Source organism: Terrapene carolina, unplaced genomic scaffold (assembly GCF_002925995.2).
Source record: "Terrapene carolina triunguis isolate 2854851 unplaced genomic scaffold, T_m_triunguis-2.0 Scaffold211, whole genome shotgun sequence".
NCBI lineage: Eukaryota > Metazoa > Chordata > Testudines > Emydidae > Terrapene > Terrapene triunguis.
The window spans coordinates 3,196,886-3,217,817 of NW_020664562.1; the positions used below are offsets into that span (position 1 = coordinate 3,196,886).

Sequence of the window (20,932 nt, forward strand, 5' to 3'; positions counted from 1 at the left end):
AAATGGTTTCTCACCTTTTGAATGAATTAGTCATTGACCTGAAATATTCTCTCAGAAGAGGCTACTACTGTCAAAAGCTGATTTAGCATTTCAACTTACTCTGGTTCCAGGTGCTTTAGCCAGTGACTTCTACCAGTTCAGTGATTTGACTTTCATTAAAATTTTAGTAGCAAACCATGTCCTGCTTGAATATTTTTATTTAATTTTAAATTATTTTAATAGATTAGAGTAAGTGTAGGTCTTAAAATAGGTTATCAATTAAAATTTATTTTTAGTTTTATTTTAAAAAGAAAAATTGTTTAATTTTAATTAAACTGATTTAAATTTTAAAAAATCCAATTTGATGTAAAGACGTGTGGCGCGGGGGGAGTTGTTTTTATTTTTGGCAGTAAGTAAACAAATATGGTTTGATCTGTTGAGTTAAAAGATGTCAGTGTTTGCAGCTGCTTTTCCAGTGAAATCAGGCCTAAAGTGTGGTTATAAAAAAACAAAAAAAAACTTTAATATATTTTGTGTGTTTCTTTTCAGAATAGCTACTTCTTGATTTAGCTATCTCATCTGCTTTCTTACATGGGTACCTTTTTTTCTTTCGCTGGCAATATGTTGTTTATAGTGAAGCCCTTCAAGATTTATATGGGCTTACTGAAGACAAGTTTGTCAATGGGTTAGCTTTACGATTTAGAATATAACCGTGTTGTTGAGAAGTTAATACAATCAAAACAAAAGTAAATCTCTTTTCATAGGGATGATAAAAATTTATGCAGCAAAGCCCTAGTGAGTGATGTAAAGGCCCTATGCAAAGCAGATTTGGTTACTGCACTCCAGAACCTGAATCTAAACAGCCATCAGAACTGTGTTGGCCTACAACAATCAAAAACAGGTTAGTTTGCATGTGTGCGCATATTTATAGTGGCCCTGTGAGTCATTCAGAGCATAATTACATTTGCAGAAAATTAAGTTTCTGTCTTCATACACTCAGAACTTCTAGAACATTCACCTTGAGGGCTGACATTTTCCACCTTTGGTCTCTACCCAAAGATGACGTGTGTGTGTGAAAGTTTGAGAGCTTGAGTAAAACTGTTTCAGTTAATCGAATAATGAAAGTAGTAAGTACGTTTCCCAGCTCTGTGTATATGTGTGCATTAAAACAAAACTTCTAGCCACCTTTTTAAAAAATCTATTTTTTAAATAGAGGTTAGCCCCAACACAACACTCTAACTCAAAAAGGTTTCATACTAAGTCCATGAATCTACTATTAGTTGGATTCCTGAACTAACTTATAAATCTAAGGTCACTTAATAATACTGCTTAATATGAACAGCTATACTTGTACCATTGGCAATGGGTTATAATGGTGTAACTTAGCCTTGAGTGGGCCAATTCTTACTATTCAGGATTCAAGATAGCTGTTCGTATTAAACAGTATTATGGAGTTGTCTTGTAATATACCAGGTATAATTCTATTGCAGTCAGTGGAATTTTACCTACTTAGACCCTAGCTGTATTTGGCCCTTAGTATTCTATAGACAGGTATTTCTTAGACACACACAAGTAAGTTCATTTCTAAGTCACTTAAAAAATCAGGAATGTGGAGTAGAATCATGAATAAATATATTCTGAGAAATTAGGTCATCTTGGTTAGTGGTCTGTTGCTTAAGACAAAGCATAATACAAATTGGCATAATAAGTACTGAGGAAAACCTAAGAAAATGAAATTTAGGGCAAATAACCTGCTGGGAAGGGACTTAGTCTGATCTAGAAGGCTGAAATACCCCATGTGCTTAGTAACACAGCTTTCTGTGGACACATCTTAGTGCTCTTTACACTTGCTGCCCTTCAAATACAGAATCCAGAGCAAGGTTTCTGCCTAATATTAAGAGCCCTCTGTAGGAATGGCTCTAAGTACCAAAGAGATCACCTCTCCCTGTGTGATTGAACTTCCCATCTTTGGTATGTTCCGAACAAAGAAACTCAGCTAGTAGGAGGAAATTCATGAAGTGTGCGAGACTAAACTTTCAGAGAACCTGAACTAGGGAACTGTCTGCTACTAGAAAAGAATGATGGACGTGCGTACTTCCAGAACTAAGACAAAATTCAGTTATTTGCTAATCTTTCTCTTAAGGATCTTGATGGGACCAGTGCTGTTCAACATATACATTAATGATCTGGAAAAGGGAGTGAACAGTGATTAAAACATTATAGATAAGAATGGCCATACTGGGTCAGACCAAAGGTCCATCTAGCCTACTTTCCCGTCTTCCGACAGGGAAATGGGAATGAACAGAATAGGTAATCATCAAGTGATCCATTCCCTGTCGCCCATTCCCAGCTTCCGGCAAACAGAGGCTAGGGACACCATCCCTGCCTGTCCTGGCTAATAGCCATTGATGGACCTATCCTCCATGAATTAATCTAGTTCTTTTTTAAATCCTGTTATAGTCTTGGCCTTCACAACATCCTCTGGCAAAGAGTTCCACAGGTTGACTGTGCATTGTGTGAAGAAATACTTCCTTTTATTTGTTTTTTAAACCTGCTTCCTATTAATTTCACTTGGTGACCCCTAGTTCTTGTGTTATGAGAAGTAGTAAATAATACTTCCTTATTTACTTTCTCCACACCAGTCATGATTTTATAGACCTCTATCATATCCCCCTTAGTTGTCTCTTTTCCAAGCTGAAAAGTCCCAATTTTATTAATCTCTCCTCAAACAGAAGCCGTCCCATACCCCAATCATTTTTGTTGCCCTTTCCTGAGCCTTTTCCAATTCCAATATATCTTTTTTTGGGATGGGGCGACTATATTTGCACAAAGTATTCAAGATATAGATGTATCATGGATTTATATACAGGCAATATATTTTCTGTCTCATCTATCCCTTTCTTAATGATTACCAACGTTGTTAGCTTTTTTGACTGCCGCTGCACATTGAGTGCATGTTTTCAGAGAACTATCCACAATGATGCCAAAATCTTTCTTGAGTGGTAACAGCTAATTTAGACCCCATCATTTTATATTGTGACAGACCCATACCAATGGGATACAGGAGTCTGGTAGAGGGCAAATATACTGGTCACTGGATGAGTAGTTTTTTGTTCCCTGAGTGACTAGAGCAGGGGCTGTACTAGAGTAATCAGGAACCTGCTAGAACCAGTTAAGGCAGGCAGGCTAATTAGGACACCTGGAGCCAATTAAGAAGAAGCTTCTAGAATCAATTAAGGCAGGCTAATCAGGGCACCTGGGTTTTAAAAAGGAGCTCACTTCAGTTTGTGGTGTGAGTGTGAGGAGCTGGGAGCAAGAGGCGCAAGAAGCTGAGAGTGAGAGGGTGTGCTGCTGGAGGACTGAGGAGCCCAAGCGTTATCAGACACCAGGAGGAAGGTCCTGTGGTGAGAATAGGGAAGGTGTTTGGAGGAGGCCATGGGGAAGTAGCCCAGGGAGTTGTAGCTGTCATGCAGCTGTTACAGGAGGCACTATAGACAACTGCAGTCCACAGGGCCCTGGGCTGGAACCAGGAGTAGAGGGCGGGCCCGGGTTCCCCCCAAACCTCCCAACGGACCTGGACTGTGGGTTCTTCCAGAGGGGAAGGTCTTTGGGCTGTTCCCCAACCCACATGGTGAATCTCTGAGGCAAAAAAATCCGCCAATAAGCGCAGGACCCGCCAAGATAGAGGAGGAACTTTGTCACAATATGTATAGTTGAGATTATTTTTTTCCAGTGTGCATTACTTTGTATTTATCAAGATCCCTTTGCAGCTCTTTGCAGTCTGCTTTGCACTTAGCTGTCTTGAGCAGTTTTGTATCATCTGCAAATTTTGCCACCTCACTGTTTACCCCTTTTTTCCACATCATTTATGAATATGTTGAATAGTACTAGTCCCAGTATAGACCCCTGAGGAACACCACTATTTACCTCTCTCCACTCTGAAAACTGTCCATTTATTCCTACCCTTTGTTTCCTGTCTTTTAACCAGATACCAGTCCATGAGAGGACCTTACCTCTTATCCCATGACCGCTTACTTTCCTTAAGAGCCTTTGGTGAGGACCTTGTCAAAGGCATTCTGAAAATCTCCGTACACTATATCTACTGAATCCCCCTTGTCCACATGCTTGTTGACTTCCCCCGCTCCCCCAAAGAATTCTAGTAGATTGTGGAGGCATGATTTTCCCTTTACAAAAAACATGTTGACTCTTTTCCCCAAAAATTATGTTAAATCCCAAAGTGATTGTGAAAAGACAGAGGGGTTTCTCACAAAAGTAGGTGACTGGACAACAAAATGGCAGATGAAATTCAACCTGATAAATGCAAAGTAGTGCAGATTGGAAAAAATAATCCCAACCATACATATAAAACGAAGGGGTCTAAATTAGCTAATTAAAAGAGATCTTGGAGGCACCATGGATACTTCTCTGACAACTTCAGCTCAATTTGCCGCAGCAATCAAAAAGGCTAACCGAATGTTAGAAATGGTTAGGAAAGGGATAGGAAATCAGACAAAATCTCCTAGTGTCGCTCTGTAAGTCCATGTTGTACCCATACCTTGAATACCATTCCCAGTTCTAGTCACCGCATCTCAAAAAGGATCTAGTAGAACTGGAAAAGATTCATGGAAGAGGAACAATGATCAAGTGTGTGGATGAGCTTCCAGACGAGAAGAGACTAAAAAGTTTAGGGCAGTTAAGCTTTGAAATAAGATGACTGAGCTGGATATGATAGAGATCTGTAAAATCATGAATGGGGTGGAAAAAGTGAATAGAGAATTTTTGTGGTTTTTTGTTTTTGTTTTTTACCCTTTCCCACAATACAAAAACCAAGAGTCTCCAATGAAATTAATAAGCAGGTTTAATACAAACCAAGAGGAAGTACTTTTTCACACAATGCACAGCTAACCTATGGAACTCATTGCCATGGGCTGTTCTGATGGCCAAAAGTATAACTGGGTTAAACAAAGATATGGATAAATTCATGGAAGATAGTTCCATCAATGGTTATTAGCCAAGATGGTCAGGGATGCAAGCCTGTGCTCAGGGCAACCCATAACAGCTGAGTACCAGAAGCTGGGAGGAGAAGATGGGGGTTGATCCGTCAAATTGCCCTGTTCTGTATGCTCCTCCTGAAGCTCTGGTACTGGTTAGTGTCAGACAGGGCACTGGGCTCGATGGACCATTGGTCTGACCCAGTATGGCAGTTCTTAAGTTCAGTAGGCTCTTCACACAACATACAAGCAAGTCACAAACATAAACTAGAGAAGAATCATGCTATTTCTCCTTCTGGTGGTGGTGTGTGGGGGAGGAGAGGTGAGAAATATGGACACTGTTGATTCTATTTTAAAATACTTGGAAGGTGCTTGGATATTGTGGTCATGGAGTAGTAGAAGTAACTACATAGAAGTAAAGTGATGGAATCCTCTGTAGCTGGAGACCTACAACTAGAGGACAAAATATTAAATATGTTGTAGGCAACAATCCAGCACTCGCAAAGACTGGATTACAGAACCTAGCAACTTGTTTCTATAACTAATTTCTATGAATAATACACTAAAGAAAGCACTTACTGTAATTGTATTTACTTGGCAGATACTGGGTCCCAGAAAACCAAGAGGGAAGATCCCAGCCTTACTACTCCACTCCTAAGCATTGTTCCTGACCTTGAAAAAAGTTTAGGAGAAGCTTTGTCCTCGATATTAGAAACTGAAATGAAAATTGCTTTTGGAAACTTGTGGATGGAGGTGGTTATTTGTGGTGTTTTGCTTGATATTTCAAATACTAAGTTAAAGATTGTGTCGGAGTCCAAAATTCAATCTGTCTGCTTTTTATGTTACAATGTTAATGACAAATAAGGCTGATACAGTACAATGATGTGGAAGATGTCTCAAAATACATTCCAGTTGTTGACCCTGAACTCATTTTCAATTATAACCTCTTATGAAAATTTAAACAGATTTTTTTTGTTTGTTTGAAAACTGCAAAACTGACCAATTGTGCTGCCCTCTGTCGTGATTCTTCAGGGACTCTGCTTCTGTGCTTGAGAGTTTCAACGTTTGATTATTTTTTTATTTTTTTTATATCTAAACTGTTCATGTAAAAATGCACCAATAAGAAAAGAGGTATGATGAGAAACATTCTTTAAAATTATACAGAATAAATTTTGATAAGTAATGTTGCAATAAGACTACAGTTCTGGTTAGGGATTCTAGTGTTATCTTAATCCATGAGAGTTTAATTAATTTGTCAATTAAACCATTGTAGAATGTGTGTTTAATTGCAAGGTGCCAGTGTGACCATACTAACATTTTAGATTCTTTTTTAAATTAAAAAAAAAAAATCTATAGGACAGTTACATCACAGGCAACATTAGTTGAAGCATTTCTCCCTCCCATTGCCACCACCTGCCTCCCGCAACTGCTCTGCTAGTATAGTTCAACCTACGGAAATTCAGTGTCCAAACTCATTTTGTACTTCACCTCTTTTGAGAGTTTGCCTTTTGGTGTTCTTGTGGTGTGGACACCTCTCTAACATGTATTAGGCTAAGAGCAGTAATTCACTTTACACAGGCCATCTGATAACTTAAGGGAATTTGAACAAGTGACCTAGAAGCGAAGATTCATGCTTGCCATTTCCAATCCTGTGAGCATCCACTCACATAGAGTATTGTTAAATTTCATTATGTATTTTGATATTGGGATGATTGTTTCACTAGTAATGTCTGTGCAACATTACATTTAATAGTAATCTATGTGCTGTCTGGTTGTTCAATGTGAATTTTCAAAATGCATATTTTATTAACAGTAACTTTGGACTTCTGTAACGTAGAATCATAAGACTGGAAGGGACCTCGAGAGGTCATCTAGTCCAGTCTCCTGCACTCATGGTAGGACTAAGTATTATCTAGACCATTCCTGACAGATGTTTGTCTAACCTGCTCTTAAAAATCCCCAATGATGGAGATTCCACAACCTCCCTGGGCAATTTATTCCAGTGCTTAACCACCCTGACAGGAAGTTTTTCCTAATGCCCAGCCTAAACCTCCCTTGCTGCAATTTAAACCCATTGCTTCTTGTCCTATCATCAGTGGTTAAGAAGAACAATTTTTCTACCTCCTCCTTGTAAAAACCTTTTATGTACTTGAAAACTGTTATGTCCTTTCTCAGTTCTCTCTTTTCCAGACTAAACAAACCCAGTGTTTTCAATCTTCCCTCATAGGTCATGTTTCTAGACTTCTAATAATTTTTGTTGCTCTTCTCTGGACTTTCTCCAATTTGTCCACATCTTTCCTGAAATGTGGCGCCCAGAACTGAACACAATACTCCAGTTGAGGCCTATCAGCATGGAGTACAGCGGAAGAATTACTTCTCGTGTCTTGCTTACAACACTCCTGCTAATACATCCCAGAATGATGTCTGCTTTTTTTTTTTTTTTTTTTTTTTTTTTTTTGCAACGGTGTCACACTGTTGACTCATATTTGAGCTTGTGGTCCACTATGACTCCCCAGAGCCCTTTCTGCAGTACTCCTTCCTAGGCACTCATTTCCCATTTTGTATGTGTGGAACCGATTTGTTCCTTTCTCAGTGGAGTACTTTGCATTTGTCCTTATTGAATTTCATCCTATTTACTTCAGACTATTTCTCCAGTTTGTCTAGATCATTTTGAATTTTAATTCTATCCTCTAAAGCACTTGCAACCCCTCCCCGAGTGGTATCATCTGCAAACTTTATAAGTGTACTCTCTATACCATTATCTAAATCATTTGATGAAGATATTGAACAGAACCGGACCCACAACTGATCCCTGCGGGACCCCACTCGTTATGCCCTTCCAGCATGACTGTGAACTACTGATAACTACTTTCTGGGAATGGTTTTCCAACTAGTTTTACACCCACCTTTATAGTAGCTCTATCTAGGTTGCATTTCCCTAGTTTGTTTATGAGACGGTCATGCGAGACAGTATCAAAAGCTTTACTAAAGTCAAGATATACCACGTCTACTGCTTTTCCCCCCATCCACAAAGCTTGTTACCCTGTCAAAGAAAGTACCTGGTTGGTTTGACACGATTTGTTCTTGACAAATCCATGCTGACTATTACTTATCACCTTATTATCTTCTAGATGTTTGCAAATTGATTGCTTAATTATTTGCTCCATTATCTTTCCAGGTACAGAAGTTAAGCTGACCAGTCTGTAATTCCCCAGGTTGTCTTTATTTCCCTTTTTATAGATGGGCACTGTATTTGCCCTTTTCAAGTCTTCTGGAATCTCTCTTGTCTTCCATGACTTTTCAAAGATAATCGCTAATGGCTCAGATACCTCCTCAGTCAGTTCCTTGAGTATTCTAGGATGCATTTCATCAGGCCCTGGTGACTTGAAGACATCTGACTTGTCTAAATAATTTTTAACTTGTTCTTTCCCTATTTCAGCCTCTGATCCTTCCACATTTTCACTGACATTCACTATTTTAGATGTCCAATCACCAGCAACCTTCTTGGTGAAAACCAAAACAAAGAAGTCATTAAGCACCTCTGCCATTTCCATGTTTTCTGTTATTGTTTTTTTCCCCCTCATTGAATAACGGGCCTACTCTGTCCTTGATCGTCATCTTGCTTCTAATATATTTATAGAATTTTTTCTTGTTGCCCTTTGTCTCTAGCTAGTTTGATCTCATTTTGTGCCTTGGCCTTTCTAATTTTGTCCCTACAGGCTTGTGTTATTTGTTTTATATTCATCCTTTGTAATTTGACCTAGTTTCCACTTTTTTGTAGGACTCTCTTTTTTGATTATTAGATTAGACAATCTCCTGGTTAAGCCAGGGTGATCTCTTGCCATACTTCCTATCTTTCCTACACATTGGGATAGTTTGCTCTTGTGCCCTTAATAATGTCTCTTTGAAAAACTGCCAACTGTCTTCCATTGTTTTTCCCCTTAGACTTCCTTCCCATGGGATCTTACCTACCAACTCCCTGAGTTTGCTAAAGTCTGCCTTCTTGAAATCTATTATCTTTATCCTTCCTACCATTCCTAAGAATCATGAACTGTATCATTTCATGCTCACTTTCACCCACTCTGCCTTCATCTTTCAAATTCTCAACCAGTTCCTCCCTATTCGTCAAAATCAAATCTAGAACAGCCTCTCCCCTAGTAGCCCTCTCCACCTTCTGAAATAAAAAATTGTCTCCAATACATTCCAAGAACTTGTTGGATAATTTGTGCCTTGCTGTGTTATTTTCCCAACAGATGTCTGAGTCGTTGAAGTCCCCCATCACCACCAAGTCCTGTGCTTTGGATGATTTTGTTTAGTTGTTTAAAAAAAGCCTCATCCACCTCTTCTTCCTGGTTAGGTGGTCTGTAGTAGATCCCTACCATGACATCACCCTTGTTTTTTTTTTTTACCCCTCTTATCCTTACCCAGAGGCTTCCTACAAGTCTGTCTCCTATTTCCATCTCAACCTCAGTCCACGTGTATACATTTAATATACAAGACAACACCTCCTCCCTTTTTCCCCTGCCCATTCTTCTTCAGCAAGCTGTACCCATGTTCCATAGCATCCAAGAGCTCAAAGCACTTTACAAACATTAAGTTTTCCAAAACCTTGAGAGAAGGGGAAATAGTACTATCCTCACTTTCAGGTGGGGAAACTGAGGCACAAAGATGATCTGTCTTTTCAAAATTCACACAGGAAGTGTGTGACAGAGTTGGGGGTAGAACCAAAATATTCTGATTATAGCCAGAAGACTATCAATCCAGTTATTTAGCTCTGTGTGTCTTCCAATTAACATTTTCATCTAGCTGGAATGGTTAATTACTTTACTTTATACTCATCTGCACAAGATGAACTCTGAGAGCTATCAAGTTACTAGAACTAACATTTCTTATTTGAGCTTGTAAATCTTGAGTGTTGTACAAATAGAATATCCTTCACAGAAATACTTCATAAAAGTCTAAATAGTCCTAGTCACAGCAGTGCACATATGCTAATTGGAATGCTTTTAAGAAGGGTCTGTACCTGTGTAAGACACCTCCTGTGTAAAACTAAATTGAACAAAGCTATGATTTGTCATGTAATATACAATCTCTTTACCAGGAAAAATCCACCTGATCTTTTATTTCGGAGAATGCTTTCGATGTTTACTTCAGCATGTACAATTGGTATTAAAGAATAGCACAATTGAGAAATGTACATTGATAAAGTTATATGGTTGTGAAGTTTTAAACTTTTCACTTTTAGGTACTGTATCTGAAGCCCCCATGGACCCTAGCAAGCTTATTGAAGTGCTTTAAAAAACACTGGATGGCTGTATTTGGCTCTATTGTGCCAAGAAGCTTACTTACAACCATTGAATACCTGCATGAACATCTTTGTAAAGGTAAGAATCTTATGTGACTCCTTTTTAGTAATAAACTTCTAAATATCAACCTCTCTCCATTAAGGTCAAGCCCGCTAATCACAGGAGTCTTAAGTGTGCATAATGAAAATATACGTATTGTACATATTTAAAGGGTTTATTTTTCTCCTTTTAATTCAAGAATAATGGGAGTTACATGGGTTATTCAAGGGAGACTATACCCTGGAGAAGTAGTCTTCCTTCTTGACTTTCACACAATGTGATGGTGGTTCCAGATGGGTGGCAAAAATCCCAGTTTGCTGCATGCAAGCATTTTGTAACTTGAGCCCAAAGAGCCATGATACAACAGTTGTCAGTAAAGACAAAAAGAAAAACCTGCCTAACCCTCAAATCTGCCCAGAAATGGGCCTTAAAATGGGGCAAGGATTCACTCCAACTTATTGAAGAAGCTACAAAAAAGCTAACAGTCTCTTGAGACTGTTTTGGTAGCCTTAATTAAATATTTTGATAGTCTGCTGCTCCCTTCCTGTTTTTAACAGATTTGAACAAACACGAACTGGCACTACTGAAATCATCAATCATTTATAGGATTCGTTTCAAATATTACATCTTCATGTGCATGCTACCAGAAAGTGGAACGACGTATCTAAGAAACTTGTATAGCTTTGGTTACCAGAGTACTCAAGTACCTCCAAAGTATTTATTTCTATTTGTAATCTATCTTCCTTCCTGGTTTGTGTTATATTAAAACAAACAAACAAACAAACAAAAAAACCACCACAGCTTAATTAGTTTATAGGCATTTGTATAGGTGTGCTGTGCCTCTGAAGAACTTATTGATGGAAAGCAAAGTCAAAGACATGAGTCTTGCATTTAGTTATGAAAGTGTCAGTGCTTTTATGAGTTGGAAGTAGTTTTCCATTCAGTACTATGCTGGGATATGGTCCACCAGAAGGTGTGTTAGGACAGGTTATGAACAGATTATCTGATAAGGACATTTTGTCATAAACATACAGCTAAGGGTAGCATAAAATCCCTCTTTACCCTGTAAAGGGTAAATTCCTCTTTTACCTGTAAAGGGTTAAGAAGCTTAGATAACCTGGGTGGCACCTGACCAAAAGGACCAAAAGGGGAGAGAAGATACTGTCAAATCTGTGGGGGAAGGTTTTTTGTCTGTGTCTCCCGGAGTCAACAAGGAACCAGGGCAGGGAAAATACATCTCCCTAAGCCATATCTAAGCTATTGCAAAAATAGTAAGTAATAGCAAAGAAAATGCATTAGGTTATTTTTTGTTTTAGCTTGTGGATTTTCCCTGTGCTAAGAGGGAGGTTTATCCCTGTTTTTGTAACTTTAAAGTTTTGTCTAGAGGGGAAATCCTCTGTGGTTTTTGAATCTTTTGTTGTTCTGTAAAGTACTTACCATCCTGATTTTACAGAGGTGATTCTTTTACCTTTTCTTTAATTAAAATTCTTCTTTTAAGAACCCGATTGATTTTTTTTCATTGTTCTTAAGATCCAAGGGTTTGGGTCAGTGTTTGCCTGTACGAATTGGTGAGGATATTATTCTCAAGCCTTCCCCAGGAAAGGGGGTGCAGGGCTTGGGGGAATATTTTGGGGGAATAGGACTCCAAGTGGTCCTTTCCCTGATTCTTTGTCTAAATCACTTGGTGGTGGCAACATACTGTTCAAGACAAGGTGGAATTTGTGCATTGGGAAAGTTTTTAACCTAAGCTGGTAAAAATAAGCTTAGGAGGTCTTCCATGCGGGTCCCCACATCTGTACCCCAAAGTTCGGAGTGGGGAAGGAACCCTAACACATGTTTAATGACCTATGCCAGATCCTGAATGGAGGGTGATTTGATCCAAAATTAAAAGTCTTATTTTTACACACTGCTTATTGTAATGTTCCTTCCTGAAACTGTTTGTTTAATGCTCATGGTTTGTATCCAAGACATTTCATATACTGGCTGAAATAAACAATGTAGATGAGTCTTTTTAAATGTTTTTGTTTTTCATTAAAAAGCAGTGTTCTAGATTTTTATACTTACATTTTAACATTTAACAGATCAACATTTGATGAGGATTATCTTCTCTCCCTTCATGCCCGCATTTTGCCCACAAAAGCAAAATTGCAAGAATGTGTGACATAGCTTCCTGTTCCAGCCAGAGTTCTATATCTAGTGGAGCTTGGGAGCACTTTACAATCTTTCAGCCCCTTGAATTGAGTAGAGTTTGTAAAGTGCATCAGAGTTTGTGTTCTAGAGAAGACTTTAAGTTTAGTGATGTGCTAGCACATTGAAACTATTTTTTTAGGCTTACTGTTGGACTTTGACTACAGGCATTAAACCCTCAGAAGACTAAGCTAGCACCTGATCTTATACCATTTATGTCAATAGGATTTTCAGACCCTTTTTTGTTTGATAATGATCTTACATAATAACACACACTTATTTTTATATGTACGGATCTCCTAGAATGTTTAATTCATACAATAATTGTAATACCTTTTTGAAATGATAGAACTGGTGGTGATTATACTTGGTTTCAGTTTGGAACTGTCAGTTTTTTCCTTTACTGCTTGTGCGATTTAACACCAAACTAGCCTACTTCTCTAAAACTGATTTCCCATGTTTCTTCTTAATGTTTTTATATCAGGTAAGACAGTTGACCACATAACAGCAAACATCGTGCTCCAGGAATCTAAAAAGCTATTGCATGCTTTCAGCTCAAGGTCAGACTATGATGGTGTACTTCCGCAGGCTTTTGCTTATGTGACTAAACTGCTCCAGATGCTTGCAGAGGTAAGCTGCATTTCAATGTACATAGTTTTTACACTAAAACTATGGCTTAACTGAAATTTTAGCATCACCAATCATTGACACTATAAACTTACTATGGGTTTTCTAGTTCTTTATTATAATGACAAAAAAATTATTGTAAACCGTGCTAGGTGGGGATTAACAGGATATTTTCATAAGTGGTGTGTCCCAAATGTAACCCCGCTCCCACAACAAAAGTGAAGGCTTTCTGTTTATAAAAATATCCCTGACAGAATTTTGCTTCTATTAACTCTCAAAAAGGAAGTGAATGATTGAAAAGCAAGTGCATACTGCTGCATTTTGATAAAGATTGAACTTCATATCAAATAAATAACTGTTATCCTGCATTTGAAGGTGATTTATTAAATAATCAATTCCAATCTTTTTTTCTCTAATTAAAATGATCTTGTAAGATTCACTTAGTTTGTGAATATGTCTGTGTATGTTGAGCTGCCCCTCTTCTCCTCCTGACAACTCAGTTTGTGATTCAATTGTGAAGTGTCTCCTTTGTGCACTTCAGAAATCCTGTACGTCTAATTCCCCTTTCCCCTCGCAAGAATAAAAGTTGGTGAAAGAAAGCAGAAAGGTGACACATTATACTTGGTGGTTGTTGGACTGCCCAGTTAAAAGCTCTGGTAATTCTTATTCTGGCGCTAAGGATGAAAAATAGCGTATAGGCCACAGCCGAGGAAAAGTTGTTTTTGTTTTGTTTAAAAAAAAAAAAAAAAAAAAAAGCTGTATTATAGGGAAGTAGTAACTTTGAGCCAGTTAGACTAGCCAGAGTCCCAGGGAGATCAAAAAGAGGCTGTTGGGTTTTTGTATATTTGTTTCTGTTGTTTTGGGTTTTTTTGTATATTTTTACAACATGAGCTGTTTTTCCTTAGATCCTTATTTCTGTTTTGCTATTGGGTTATTGAGAGGTAGTCATCAAGTTATTCAATATAAAATGAGGAAAGGTAATCTAATTGATTGGAACAGCAATTGCTGTCTCTTACACTTCAGAATGGGAGTGTCTAAGTATCTGCATGAGTTGTTTTTATTTTCCCTATCAAATACATAATTGATTACCTAAGTTCTCTTCAGCAATGAGTTTTTCCTGAGCCTTTATCTAGTATGCTCCATATATGAATAACTTGTTGGACTCAAGTTAGGCATGATTGACATTATAGAAATTTAAAGCTCATTAAATAGAGTAGATGAAATAGTTTTTTCTGACCTTCTATCCTAGTAGTTTGCTCTTAGAGCAACTCATTTTACTTTATTGTTCTGAAAAATTGTTATCTGACAGTAGTCTTGCATGAATTACACAACCCAATACCGTGGATCACTTGAGTTTTGTTTTTGTCGTCCGTTTCTCCCCCCTTCTCCCCCCCCCACTAAATTTGTCATCTTTAGAGAGAGCCATAAAAGTTAAAAATAGAGAGTTCTTATTCCTAGGTTTGCCACTGGTGTTAGTATATAGGTTTGTTTGTCAGCCTGAGATAGAATTTTGGGTTTCACTTTTTGATACACATATTAGTATAAGATGTGAGTGAAGAACAATTAACAAAGACACTGTGTTGCATTTCCCACAACCAGATGGGGCTTTTACTACAATGAGAAAAGATGAGGGATAGTGCCAATGTGTTACAGGGTATGGTGGAAGTGTAATATAAGCATATACTGAAAGGCTGCCTGGCTCCTTTCTCAAGCCAAGGTCAAGCAACCAGTTAAGATGGGGATGGGGGGGAGGCCTAAGAAACACTACATGCCAAAGAAAAGCCTGGCCTTGGCCAGAACACAATCTCACTCTGTACCCCTCCCATGGGGTCCAAAAGAGGTGGGACGAAGACCCCAGACCACGACCCTCCCCTCAAAACTGAACATGACCATAAGTTGTAAGGGGTGGGACTGAGGGTATGCATTGCAGGTATATTTGGGCCTGCTAAGAAAGAGGAGGTGGGAATGGGGAACGGGGACACAGGCAAGGCTCTGCAGCATCAGAGCTGGGAAGGGGGACACTAGGAAACAGACTCTTCTGAAGTGTAGAGCTATGGATATGCTTGCTTGGAACTAACCCCAATAAACATCGCATTGCCTGCACTTCGGACTTCTGGTCTTCTACTTTCTGTCTGCATGACAAGAACCAGGGGAGAGGGTGAAGGGAAAGCCCTGTAACGAAGACCTTATTGAAATCATTTCAGTAGTTTTTCTCAGTATCCCCATTTTTACAGACAAAGAAAATATTTGCACACACCACAGCCTGTTGTTGTGTTTTTAATGTAGTAATTTATATGTAAAATACCTTAAATCCTCGCTTTGCAGAATAACTCTTGTCAAGTATGTGTGGCATTAGTGTGAAAGAAATTCCATGTCCTTGGTTTGTAATTAGTGTTGAAATTATTTTACTGTGAAAATCATGTGCTTTACATCTCTAAGTGAAGATTAAACAGAATGGAACACTTCTGTTGTGCATTAATGAGCTATATGGGGCGGGGGGGAAAGGCGTGGGTTAAAATGTGCAAATTCAGCTTTGGAGTCTTCTATGGATTGACTATGCATGGATAGTTCAGGAAAGGATAGTCCAGTGGTTAGGGCACTAACCTAGGACTTGGGAGGCTGGGGTTTAGTTTCCTACTCCACCACAGACTTCCTGTGTGACTTTGGGCAAGTCACTTAGCCTCTCTGTGCTTCAGTTCTCCATTTATAAAATAGGAATAAGACGACTGACCTGCCTCACAGGGACGTTTTGAGTTGTTGCATTAAAGATTGTGAGGGTCTCAGATGCTATGGTGATGAAGGCCATATAAGTACCTTAGATACGTTGATTATTTAAAAAAAAAAAAAAAAGAGGGGAAAAAAATGGATTCCCATGTAGGTTTTTCTACAGTTCTCCAACACCTGTATGGTTGTCTATTTCATGAGGTTTGGTCAGACAGTGGACAAAAATCATCAGGAGCCCTGACAGCTCTTTCAGAAAACACTGCAGGTTCAAAAACGGAAGGTGTGAGGCTGCATCTGCAAACGTGTGAGGAAGGCAAGTCATTGTCAAACACTCAGCTGTCCCAAGATAAAAGACATCAGGAAATCTGGTCTGTCCTTGAAAGCATTTGGAATACAATAAACCTGTACAGGTACTAAGTGCTGAAAGAGTTGGGGGGATTTTGCATGCTATTGGTTGTTTCGTGTGGTTCCCCCAAACACACAGTATTTTTTTTAAATTGTCTGCCTTTCCCTACAAGGCTGTCCTATTAGTGATGTACATGGGTTGGGGGGGGGGGGAAGGGGGGAAAATCACATATTCTAATTTTTAATGTGTTAGTTATGACATAGGAATTGCCATATTGAATCAGCCATGGTCCATCTAGCTGACTGTACTGTTTCTGATGTTATCCACCACTAGATGCTTCAGAGTAAGATGCAAGAACCTGACAATAGGTTTATGTGGGGTAGTCTGCTCTCCAGGAAGATCTCCTCCTAATCTCTAATAAAGATTAGTTTAAACTCAGACATAAGGGTTTTTCCCTTTCAATTTTTTTTTTTGGCTTAGGTATTCTAACTTATCTATATAAATGACCAACCATTCTTCTTTAAATCTTACTAAGTTCTTGGTCTCTGCAGTTTAAAAAGAAGTGTATTAATGGTTGAATTTTTAAACAAGATGTCTGAAAATCCACATCTGGAGTCTGTTGCTGCTCCAGTTGCACAAATCAAAAATGTGTGTGTCTGCACATTTTGGAGTTGCATTTTGAGACCCATTTGAAAATTTGACCCCAAGTTTATACAAGGCTATACTTATTTGAGGGTCCTACCAAATTCACGCCCATGAAAAACGTATCACGGACTGTGAAATCTGGTCTAGCACAATAAAATCTGGTCCTACTTCTATGCTAAAATGTTTGATACTCTGTAAGGAAAGATATCTGTTACAATTTTTCTAAAAATTAAAAATAAGGATTATGTTTCATTTGTCAAATGTTTTATTTATTTATGGAAGGGTTTTTTTAGAGTTCTATTACAGTTTCTCTTCTAATCCAACTCTACAAAATGTGCTAAAGACTAATTCTTGACAATTAAAGTCTCATCCATGGAGTGATTGACTAATAATTATAAATTAAATAGTGAGAGTAGCTTCCCGGTTAGAAACTGGGACTAGCACTTCAGTGAGCAGTTTGCATAACCACTCCAGGGTCTTTTCCATACTCGTAGGAATGTGCCTCTTAATTATTTTGTAAAGTGTTTTGAAAGCCTCAGCTGGAACGTCCTATGTCAACATGACATTTGTTTATTAAAGTAACAATAAGTGATCAGAAATCTACCCTTTTAACTTACAAAACAATTGAATTGGTGGCTTCTATTACCTGTTTAAGCACCTTATCTAAAATGCATGCAAACAAAATGAAAACTTTGTACTCCTGTGTGAGTGTTTTGGACAACACTGATGTACCTGACATTTGTATTTGACCTTTGAGACAATGTGCGTGTGTTTGTCTAAGATAGTCAAAATATAGTATTTGTGGTGATGTGCATTTCTAGTTTCCCATGATACGAGGCAAAAAAGTTTGTTCTTCTGATAGAATGTTTTCTCTTGTTTTTGACCTCATATTAGTACTGAAATTTTCCAGAAGCTGGATCACAGTATCACCACCACCACTACTGCAAAGATATCTTCATTTGAAGAAGCTTTTTTAGGCCTACAGAAACTGATGGCAGCTGTGAATAATATTCTTGCAGGGATTCGTAGGTAAGTATTTTAGCAGACCGGAGTGCATAACTTTTTTTTAAACTGTAATGTACTGTGTGCTCAGATATCTCTCCTTTACTAATTCTGAGATATTACTACTTGTACTTACCTGGAAGAGTGTTTCTCAGTCAGTAAAAAAATGAATATGAAGTTGTTGTAGACATTTAAATGGTTAGCCATTTGGATCTCTTGGAGCAATCTCCCCCCTCCTCTATATTTTTGGGCCTTGTCTTCCAGCAATTGATGACCAGCCACTGATGGCTACACCAATGTAAACCCTAAGTATAGACAAGGTAAGCTGAAATCTGCATTGGTGGAGCCCTGGTTTCAAACATGGATATGCTCTGGTGTCACAAATTGTGTGGCTGTGCTTGTCTATCCTTAGGGTTTGCACCAATACAGCTTCATCAGTTACTGAAGTCAGGGCAGATTTCCAGTATAGACAAAGCCATAGAGAAACACTTGGGGCATGATTGGCATCACAACTAGCAAGGGCTACTCTAGCAAACCTATAATGCAGCTGTAATAGTGGTGTCAAAAACAGCTATGTTTGATCCTGATGCTAGTAAAATTAGTTGGACTTTATGTATGGATTAATGGTGGCAAGATCGAGCCCTTTGTTTTTAAGACCACAGAATGACTAAAAATGCAGATTCAAAAATGTTATGGCTTTGTCTGAGTATCGTCTTTACTTCCATAAGGTAGTAAAGACTGTTCACCTATGAAAACAGCTAGAAAAATAATCTTCTAAGGTATCTTTGGGCCTAATCATGTGATTGCTGAATTCCACCAGCAGCAGCGCAGAAGTGAGGATGGCATGGTATGGTATTGCCACCCTTACTTCTGTGCTGCTGCTGGCAGGACGCTGCCTTCAGAGCTGGGCGCCTGGCCAACAGCCGTCGCACTCCAGTTGCCCAGCTCTGAAGGCAGTGCAGAAATAAGGGTGGCAATACCGTGATCCCCCTTAAAATAACCTTGCGACCCCTCCCCCAATTCCCTTTTGGGTCAGGACCCCCAATTTGAGAAACACTGGTCTCCCCCTTTAAATCTGTATAGTATAGGGTAAAAGCACACAAAAGACCAGATTTCACGGGGGGGGGGAGGGGGAAGACCAGATTTCACGGTCCGTGACGTGTTTTTCATGGCAGTGAATTTGGTAGGGTCCTATATGTAGGAGGTCAGACTAGATGATCTGCTGGTCCTTTCTGCCCTTTAAACTCTGAGGTGGACAAGTTGCAGGGCAAGGCATACTCATTGTCTGACTTTTTTAATTAAGGAGTTTAATTGAATAGAATGTTTGTTTTTATTACAATAAAAATGTTAGTAGTAGTAAACCCCGGGCCAGAAATCAGGACACAATTGTGCTAAGCAGTGTACAGCCACAACAAAAAGAGAGTCTCTGACCCAGACATGTTTGTAACAAACTAAGTAATATGAAATGATGATGATTTTTGTACAGGAAATTTAATAGATGTGATAATATTGTAACAATAGAATTTTTTTAAAGGAAAACTGCTCAAAAGATGGTCAATAAATAAAAGTGCATATAGAAATAAAACTTAGAGCAAAGGGGTTTGATTTTTGGCCAACTCCTGTTTTTGATGATGATTTCTGTAATATATGTGGACATATTGTTAGGGGGTGGGTGTGGGGGGGGGGAGGGGGTTTAGTGCCCATAGCTGAGATTGGACTCATCCAGGAATAGTAAATTCAAGAAAATGTAATTTAGTTTTATTCTCAGACCACTGTACCGGTTTTATTTCTCTTTTGCAGTTTCATGGTTGTCAGAGAGCTAGTAGTTTCTGTTTAGTGTTCATTGAAAACTATATCCTTAACAAGAATAAGACCATTTAAGGAATGACACGGTTATTTGTATACTAAGAAAAAGGTGTGTGTGGTGGGGGGGTGGGTGTTAGTGTTTAGGCTGAATTCCAGACTTGCTTTTTATTTTCCATTTTAAATAGCTATCTCAGTCTCCCCTTTATGGGATGGCCCTTTAGAAAAGAATAGGGGTGAAATTGAATAGGGTTATATAGAAATTACTGTAAAAATCTGTGTTAGAGGATTATTTTCCAAGTTTTTTAAATCTAAAGCAACAATCAAATTCTCCAATAAATTATATAGTAAGATTTTTAAAAGATGACAAAAAAGGGTTACTGTTTTTATATTAAAATGTATAGATGTTTTCCAAATGGTTGCTTCTGGATGAAATAGTCTTTAGGGGGTTGCTCTTTTATAGAGGTTTAAAAAAAAAAATTTCACATGTGTAAAAGAGGAAATTTTTTAGTAGTGTGTGATAAGTATATTCATACCTCTAAGAAGCTTCAGGAAGCAGATTAACAGATAAAAGGTTCTATTTAGAAATGACCAGCCTTTGTGATGATTATTTGCAAACTTGCAGTAGGGGGCTGTCATAACTATAAAGGGAAGGGTAACAGCTCTCCTGTGTACAGTACTATAAAATCCCTCCTGGCCAGAGACTCCAAAATCCTTTTACCTGTAAAGGGTTAAGAAGCTCGGGTAACCTGGCTGACACCTGACCCAAAGGACCAATAAGGGGACAAGATACTTTCAAATCTTGGGGGGGGGGAAGGCTTTTGTTTGTGCTCTTTGTTTTGGTGGTTGTTCGCTCTTGGGACTGAGAGGGACCAGACATCAATCCAGGTTCTCCACATCTTTCTAACCAAGTCTCTCATATTTCAAACTTGTAAGTAAATAGCCAGGCAAGGCGTGTTAGTTTTCCTTTGTTTTCTCAACTTGTAAATGTACCTTTTACTAGAGTGTTTATCTTTCTTTGCTGTACTTTGAACCTAAGACTAGAGGGGGGTCCTCTGAGCTCTTTAAGTTTGATTACCCTGTAAAGTTATTTTCCATACTGATTTTACAGAGATGATTTTTACCTTTTTCTTTAATTAAAAGCCTTCTTTTTAAGAACCTGATTGATTGATTTTTTCCTTGTTTTTAGATCCAAGGGGGTTGGATCTGTATTCACCAGGAGTTGGTGAGAGGAAGGAGGGGGGATGATCAATTTCTCCTTGTCTTAAGATCCAAGGGATTTG

General features: G+C 38.5%; 1 protein-coding gene across 2 annotated transcripts in view; it reads left to right on the forward strand.

Annotated features, from left to right (window-relative positions):
• LOC112103411 (transcriptional protein SWT1) overlaps positions 1-20,932 on the forward strand; it is an 82,808-nt gene that overhangs the window by 29,255 nt on the left and 32,621 nt on the right. For both annotated transcript variants that reach the window (XM_024195141.3, XM_024195142.3), the window contains 6 exons: positions 744-880; positions 5,572-5,723; positions 10,216-10,354; positions 12,987-13,132; positions 16,055-16,263; positions 17,739-17,873. In XM_024195141.3, coding sequence (XP_024050909.2) covers positions 744-880; positions 5,572-5,723; positions 10,216-10,354; positions 12,987-13,132; positions 16,055-16,263; positions 17,739-17,873 — 918 coding nt within the window. The remainder of the gene's footprint in view (positions 1-743; positions 881-5,571; positions 5,724-10,215; positions 10,355-12,986; positions 13,133-16,054; positions 16,264-17,738; positions 17,874-20,932) is intronic.